The 8,455-nt window shown below is 37.7% G+C and overlaps 1 protein-coding gene across 1 annotated transcript in view; it reads left to right on the forward strand.

Moving 5' to 3' along the window:
* setd5 (SET domain containing 5) overlaps positions 1–8,455 on the forward strand; it is a 74,349-nt gene that overhangs the window by 47,125 nt on the left and 18,769 nt on the right. The window contains exons 8-11 of the mRNA XM_048606695.1: positions 3,113–3,151; positions 5,452–5,691; positions 6,271–6,419; positions 6,898–7,015. Of these exons, the coding sequence (XP_048462652.1) occupies positions 3,113–3,151; positions 5,452–5,691; positions 6,271–6,419; positions 6,898–7,015 (546 nt within the window). The remainder of the gene's footprint in view (positions 1–3,112; positions 3,152–5,451; positions 5,692–6,270; positions 6,420–6,897; positions 7,016–8,455) is intronic.

The following is an 8,455-nucleotide window of genomic DNA, read 5'->3' on the forward strand; positions in this document are numbered from 1 at the left end:
AAATGGATTTCTCTCATAAAATAAGAGTCAATACCAATATGAATACAAAATGGATGAGTGGTAGGAAACAGAATTTAGTGGTTAATGGGTGACTTTGAGACTGGAAGGAAGCTTATAGTTATGTTTTCTAGGATTTGACGTCAAGACCCACGTTCTTCCTGAAATTGAATAAATACCTTAGTATTTATGGCACAATTTCAAAATTTACAGACTGAATACTAAACTTGAATGTAATGTGAATTTTGAGAAGGATGATGTAGAGTTTCAAAATATGCAGAAAATTTGTTGGAATGGACAGATGAGTGACAAGTGGCAAATGAAATTGAATCACTTTAGACTTCCCTGCATTAATTGTGTTGGAAGACTACAGAGAAACAATATAAAACAAAGTGTGCGATTTTAAAAAGGGTGCCAGACCTGAGGGATCTGGATGTAATTGTACACAAATCAATGAAGGTGGCAGGACAGATGGAGAGAGTTAAGAAAACATACAGCATCCTAGGACTTATTAATATGGACATGGTGTACAAAAGCAAGGTGGTTGCTGGTGTTTTAACCTTGTTTAACACACTAGTTCAGCCTGTACTGGAGTATTGCATCCAACTCTGAGGCCATTTGGGCTGAGGAGTCGCAGATGGAGTTTAATTTGGATAAATGTGAGGTATTGCATTTGATAAAGCAAACAAGGGCAGGACTTATACAGTTCATGGTAGACCCTGGGTAGTGTTGTCAAACAGAGAGACAGAGGAGTTCAGATACATAGTTCTTTGAATATTGCATCACAGTCAGACTGGGAGGTTATGAAAGTATTTAGCAAGCTTGCCTTCATTGCTCAGGCCATTGAGTATAGGAGTTGGGGCATCATGTTGAGGACATTGGCGAGGCCTCTTCTGGAGTATTGTGTGGCAATCTGGTTGCCCTGCTATTGAAGGATATTTTTAATTGGAAAGAGTTCAGAGAAAATTTACCAGGATATTTCCAGGATTAGAGGGTTTGAGTTATAAGGAGAGGCTGGAAAGGCTGGGACTTCTTTCACTGGAGCGTAGGAGGTTAAGGGGTGACCTTTATAGAGTTTCGTAAAATCATGTGAGGCATAGATAAGATGAAAAGCAAAGTCCTTTCCCCTAGGATGGGGAATTTCAAAACTAGAGGCATATTTTTAAGGTGAGAGGAAAAAAATTTAAAAAGGACCTGAGGGGCAACTTTTTCACACACAAGGTGGTTTGTTTTTGAAATGAACTGCCAGAGGAAGTGGTAGAGGCTAGTACAATTACAACATCTAAAAGACATTTGGACAGGTACATGAATAGACAAGGTTTAAAGGGACATAGGCCAAATGCAAGCAAGTGGGACTAGTTTAGTTTGGGAAACCTGGTTGGCATTGACAAGTCAGACCAAAGGACCTGTTTCCGTACTGTATGACTGACTCAATGTCTAGGCATTAGGGAGAGTGCCAAAAAGATTCATGAGTGGTTCCAGGGATAAGGAACCTATGAAAATAGATTGAAGAATTTGTCATTGTTTCCTTTTGGAGAGGGGAAGGTTAAGAGGAGGCCTGATAGAGAGATCCCAAATTATGAGGGTCCAGACAGGGTAGATAGGGAAAATGTTTCCCATTGATAAATAGGATACGAGCCAGAGTGCTCAGATTTAAAGTAATCAACAAAAGCAACAATGGGACTTGAACAGAGATAACAGTGTGGAATTGGAGGAACACAGCAGGCCAAGCAGCATCAGAGGAGCAGGAAAGTTTTCAGTTCGGGTTGGGACCCTTCTTCAGAAATCCTGAAGAAATCCAGAATTTCTGAAGAAGGGTCCCGACCCGAAATGTCAACTTTCCTGCTCCTCTGATGTTGCCTGGCCTGCTGTGTTCCTCCAGCTCCACATTGTGTTATCTCTGATTCCAGCATCGGCAGTTCTTACTATCTCATGGTGACATGAACAATTCTTTTTCCCCAAATGTAAGTGATTAAGATCTGAAATACACTATCTTAACATCTGGTGGAGGCAGTTTCAAGGTATTCAGGAAGGAATTATTATCTGAACAGGAAGACTGCAGGGCTCCAGGAAACATGTAAAAAAGTTTTGCCAATTGATTTGCTCCTTCAGCCATCCAGCATGGATGTATAACACCAAATGGCTTCCTTCTGTGATTCTATCTGTACAGCCCTAAAAGATTGGGATGCAGATTTTCCAAGGTCTGCAAGGTTTAGTTCATCTGGAGTTAAGCCTAGTGAGTCTCCCAATTCTGTGTTCTGATCTCTTAACGTCATTTTTTCTATAGCTTTAATCTAACAAAAAACAAGTCAGCAATGACAGCATTTCTTTCGATAGTTAATGATTTTTTTGGAAGTAGAAGCAAGGTCCTTAGAAATGTATCAATATTTGCAGGGGATTTTCTCTACATGGCAGTATTTGAAAACAAATCATTCCCAAAACAAATTTGGGGCATCTAATTTAGCAGAAGAATTTAAGATGCACAGTCAATACATTTAACTTTTACTGTGCAGTAAGGAGAAATACCCACAGTACTCTAAATTTGCCATAATAAGTTGCATCTACTGTACGGACACTGGGTGCAGTGAGGGTCGTGATGGAGATAGGGGATAGGGATTAGCAGATTTTCACTGCAGATTGGAGACATTGAAGTAAATGATTGTTCCATTTCCTGTACCAGGTACTATAATTTACTCCTAGAAAACAAATATCACTGGACTATACCAGGAACAAAACTTTTTGAAATGTAACTTAATATATTAAGTCCAGTTAAGAAACCATGTAGGGAACTTGCTTCATTCACCACCATGTTAATTACGTAACAGCAGTTGCTATGCTGAAAATGTGGTTATTTGTCTCTGAGGGAACATACAATATATAAATAGAGCTATCTTTATATTTCCATCTAAAGCTCTGTTAGTTAAAGAGCTGAGACGTTAAATGGATGATCACTCATGTAAGCTGGTGCTTGGTTGATTCTGACTCGTGTGTTTTATTGAGGTTTTCTTTTATTTTGAAAAATGTTCCTGATATGGGGTCTTACATCCCGCTGGGCAGGGTTGATAGGCCGTTTACATTATTGCAAAATAATCATTTAAGATTTTGTTATCTGCAGGCCTTTCGTGAAGGGTCCAGAAGATCCATGAGGATGAAGGTAAGGATAGAATGGTAGATTTGCAGTGTCAGATTTCCTTCTGGTCTTTTGAAATTGGCAGATTTTGGCTAAGTAAAAATATATGCAACAATTTTCAGATTGAGTTTTGAATCATTAATAAGGCTGGACCACTTCCCACTTAAAGCTGTTGGACATAATTTGTTAATTGCTGGTTGATTTGTAAATACCCATATTGCAATATTTTTCTTTTGTCCACTGTGCCCCAAGCCTTGATAGCTCATGAGAACCTTTTGCTTTTTTAAAAAAAGTAAATTAAAGCGTTGCTGAAAAAAATATGCATTATGTCAAAGTTGTTGCATCTTGCACCTCATCAGGACGTTTCGTATGAATACAAATTCAAGAGAAAAACATTTGTACAGCATGGGAGAAGAGTGCAGATTGGCAAGTGGACTCTGGTAGAGGCATGATTGTGGGGAATGCACCATTAATGCTGAATGGCAATCAACAACCAGTCTTGTTAAATTTTAAACCAAGTAGGTTTACTCTAATTGATCAGACATTGCCTGAGAAATGAACCAAGAAATGGCTGTCACCTATTTTGTTGTGTTGGAATTGAGGCAATGGATGTGCATGTTCTGTATGCAAAGAATGGCGCCCTATGTATTAACGTATATAGCTTCCAGTGCACGTAATTACCCAACAGCTCGAGCCCAATTGACAGTCCTCAATTGATATATGAATTTCAGTGCCAGTGTGATGCCAGGCGGACAGGTTTTATGACCCAAAGACTGGCAGATTGTATCAAACAAGGTGTCCCTTTGGCTGCTTGCAACAAGCAAGATACTGACTGTACCCAACCCACTGTCACTTGAAAACCTTGCAACACAAAATCTATCGTTAGAGGTGATTTTGCAATTAAACAATCTTTGCTGGATAATCCTGAATGTGCAAACTTTTAGGCTGGCAACGAATTTACCATTGTCAGTCAGGCTTACAGTGTGGCACACGTATGTGCACTGGAATCTACATGTAATAATACATAGGACCCTGGTCTTTGCAGCCAGAAAGAACACAAACACGACACCTGTTTCAACTTGACGCGATCTGCTGGTTGATTTCTCAGGGCAATGCCCTGACCAACCAGAGCCAACCTGTTTGATTTAAAATTGAACCAAGTCTGGCTGTTGGCTGTCAGTCAGCATTAATGGGTGCATTCTCCACGGCAATGCCTCAATAAATCAGAGTTCATTTGCCAACCAATCAGAACTTTATTCTCATGCAGTAAACGTGTTTGTTTTCCTCTTGCATTTGTATTCTTTCAAAATTTCCTGATGAGTGCAAAATCATTAGTTCCAATAAAATGTCTTTTAAGCAGTACTCGAGTTCTGCATGACCAGCAGTGATTTAAAATGAAGCAGTCATCCAAATCTTTCAAGAAGTTCTATTTTGTTTTGGGAAGTTTCTTTATCTATATCTATAATTATTCTTTCTCCAGTTTGTTTTTGAATGGCCTATATGCTATCAATAATTATCACTCACCATCTCATCGCAGCTTTGCAATTATGAAGCTCAGAATCTTCAGTCTTTGTTTCATTTCATAGTCATCAAACTTGTAAAGTCTAAAGCTTAGAGGCTAATCATTACTTTTATCTCTTTTTGAAACTCTTAAATACGTCAGGGCATCCTTTACCTTGGTTTTCCAAGAGCTTTGCAATCAAAAATATATATAATGTTATATCCAGAGACTGCAGAGATCCTGTGCAACACAGCTCTTGAGCCAACTCTGCAAAAGAACATAAGCGTTGTCTGTTTGGTTTTTTTCATGTAATTGTGAATAGGAAGGGAAGTGGGCAGTTTTCTTCAGTTATTTGTTCAATTTACTTAAATGAGTGAGATCACATTATGATAATCACAAGTCTGAGTTCCAGTTCTTTTACTTCCTTGCATTGTATGTATTTGGCTACCTAGTTATGTTCTGAATTTTGGCAGCTTCGGCATGGTTATGTCAATTAAAGCACATCCTAGTATGACAAGATCCAAAATGGAATGACTGATATCAGACAAAAATACTTCTCAACTTTACAAGGATTTAGCTGTTCTAAATAAAACAATTTACACTCGACACATATGTTGTGGCGACCAGGGATTGCCAGCAATAGATGGGGGAGGGGGGAGGTGAGAATTTAAAATTACAGTTCTACTCACAATTTTTAAGTCAAGTAATATTCCGAAACTAAATGTAAACTGAGAATTTGAAGAATTTACGTTTCTCTCATCAGTCATCTTTTCAGTACCGAAACATGTTTAGTTTGTTCAATTTTGCTGAATTTTATATTTAGAACTCACTGTCAGAAGCTCATGCGTTGGATGAAAATACAGCAGAGGGTTGGGAGAACAGGATCCGACTCTGGACAGATCAGTATGAGGAATCTTTTGCAAATCAGTACAGTGCAGATGTACAGAACCTTTTAGAATTGTATCGATTAACCATGAAGGATGCTGTGGGAAAAAATGTGCTGGATACTATTAATAAAACTGAACTAGCCTGTAACAATACAGTTCTGGGCTCTCAGATGCAGGTAAGTGTTAATTGTGTTTCAAATTTAGTAATACGCTGGCAGAGAGCATTAACTCAGATTTCAATTAAGCAAATAAGAAGAGTCGTTGAGTTTCAAGATTATGCATGTATTACTTCATTTTGCAAATAAATGTAAGACTGATTAAAGATTAGCTCTAAAATCAGCTTTCGCTGCTAGCTTATAGAAATAGGGCAGGAAGAAATCTGACTTAAACAACCTTCTGCTGAGTTGGGAATACGAAAACACAATTTGGAAGCAGAAGTAGGCCGCTCGGCCCTTTGAATCTGCCCTGCCATTCATTAAGATGGCGGCTGATCTAATTACCCCATATTCCTGCCTACTCCTATAAACTTGAACGTTAGTCAACAGTGAATCTACTAGATAGTCCCTCAGGATATGCAGTTTAATTTATAATATTACACTTACAATTTGTTTCAGAAAATTAACAATTATTTAGTTTATTTTATTTTCATTCACCCAAATTATTCTTTATGTTGTGAAAGCCAACCAATTCAGTTGGATATTCCAAATAATTAGCAAAGTAGTAACTTTATTGTACTATTTTCCTACTGTTGATAGCTACAGCTTGGTAAAGTCACGAGAGTTCAACGTCATCGCAAAATTTTGCGAGCAGCCAGAGATCTAACACCAGGCATACTTATCATCGAATACCGTGGTAAGGTGATGCTAAGGCAGCAGTTTGAAGTTAATGGACATTTCTTTAAAAGGTAAGACATTATTAGAAACTCGCATGCAATACTACCTTCTGTGAGTTTTACTGTCTCAAAATTGAGACAATTTGGAGCTTTGTCATAACTATTGAAGTTGATTCGGAAGTTTATTTCTAAGATCTAACAATGCATCTTTTTATCCCTCTTTGAAAAGCTAACTCAACAGAAAATAAATTGCATTATATAGTGAATTAATTACGATATCTCTATTGCTATGAATGGGGAATTGTCAGGGCAGATATTTAGTAAGAGTAATGGAAAGTAAACTAAACTTGACATCGTGCTTTGATAAACATTAACTTTACATTTCACTCCTCATTTAAAAAAAGCAGTGTGAATTCTCCATTCCTTTCAACCTATGGTTGAAAATACTGACAATATTGATTCATTCAGCTCACCTATGAAGAAAGGTATTTTGGGAGGTTAAGTTCCAATGCATGGTTACAAAAATCTTGCTTGTTACCTTGCCTTACAGACCCTACCCGTTTGTGCTGTTCTACTCAAAATTCAATGAAGTGGAAATGTGTGTCGATGCTAGAACATTTGGGAATGATGCTCGGTTTATTAGAAGGTCCTGTGCCCCCAATGCAGAGGTCTGTTTTTCTGATTACCTGGACATTTCTGCGTGTTTAATTATATAGGTTATAACATGAAGTGTGCTGAAATTATTTTTTAAAATATGATTAAAAATTAACCATGCCAACCACAATGCTGTGCTTCTGAGTAAAAATGTTGTTTGTATTTCTGTAAAAATACTTTTTTAAATGTAAGCTTTGTTTTAATGTGTTGCTTCTGGACATGATATTTGTGAGGTTATAGATTGAGATATTGAATTATGAAGCAGCTCTATTGTAAAGATGAGTCTGTCTATAATCAATCTTGTGCGAAACAAGTCCAAACTATAAGAAACCTAAATTGGATCATGATGTTAACATTTGATTACATTTAATTTGTAATCTGTAGAAATTACACCCTTCATTGACTAGCAGCATTTTGCAAAAATCCATTATTAAAAAATAAGAAAAACAAAACTGAGAAGTTTGTATTGGTTTGACTACTGCAAATGGATGTTAGATTGTTGTCACTTTACTGGCTAGGATGAGCGTGGAGAATGATCTCTGTTAGTAATATTTAGGTATATTTGTTGGCAAGTTACGCCCAACCTACACTATTCCACTACACTGTCGTATCTGATTCAGAGGAAATGTCAAGAGCTACCCACTAGTTTCTCCCCCCAGCCCATAATGTCACATTACTCTTCTTGAGTTTTCTCATTTATTTGGACAGTTAATTGTTGACATCTAGACTTTTGAATAGGCAACTTTGGTATTTATATAAAATTAATTAACTTAATTGTGTTGTGGTATAAAGTTTTCCAGAGAGCTTCCTGAACTAAACATTGTGCTGTCTTATCTTACTTCTCCAAATATGAGATAATGAAGAAACTGCGTTGCTCAGATACAAAACATCTCTACCTCACCCCTCACTGTTTTAGTCTCCATTTCTTTGTCTCCCCAGACTGTTGAAACTTCAAGTAGACTTTTGTCTCCTGGAAAATCCCAAGTAATGGGTTCAGGAAATTTTAAGCTGTGGTTAAGTTTGTCTCTTTAACAGCACAGCCATATGATACCCTATAATAGATGTTATCTGATAAAGGTTCTAATGTCACAAGTGTGAGTCTAAGTCTAGGATAGTACTAGTCACATTTCTAATTTTCAAAAAAAATTTAACCTATTTTTCTAATCAACCTGTTCAGAGATATTAAATGCGTCTCTGGAGCAGGTGTGACTTGAACCCAGGCCGCCTGGTCCAGTGGTAGGGACACTACTCCTGAGCCACGAGGGCCGCTCTGGTCACATTTCTAAGCAGTCCAAGTATGTTGGATTCATGACAGTTGCCATTTGTTTAAAAAAAACGGGATCTGGATGTTGCAGAGATAGTAGGAACTGCCGATGCTGGAGAATCTGAGACAACAAGGTGTAGAGCTGGATGAACACAGCAGGCCAAGCAGCATCAGAGGAGCAGGAAGGCTG

Source organism: Rhincodon typus, chromosome 16 (genome assembly GCF_021869965.1).
Source record: "Rhincodon typus isolate 14 chromosome 16, sRhiTyp1.1, whole genome shotgun sequence".
Classification (NCBI taxonomy): Eukaryota; Metazoa; Chordata; class Chondrichthyes; order Orectolobiformes; family Rhincodontidae; genus Rhincodon; species Rhincodon typus.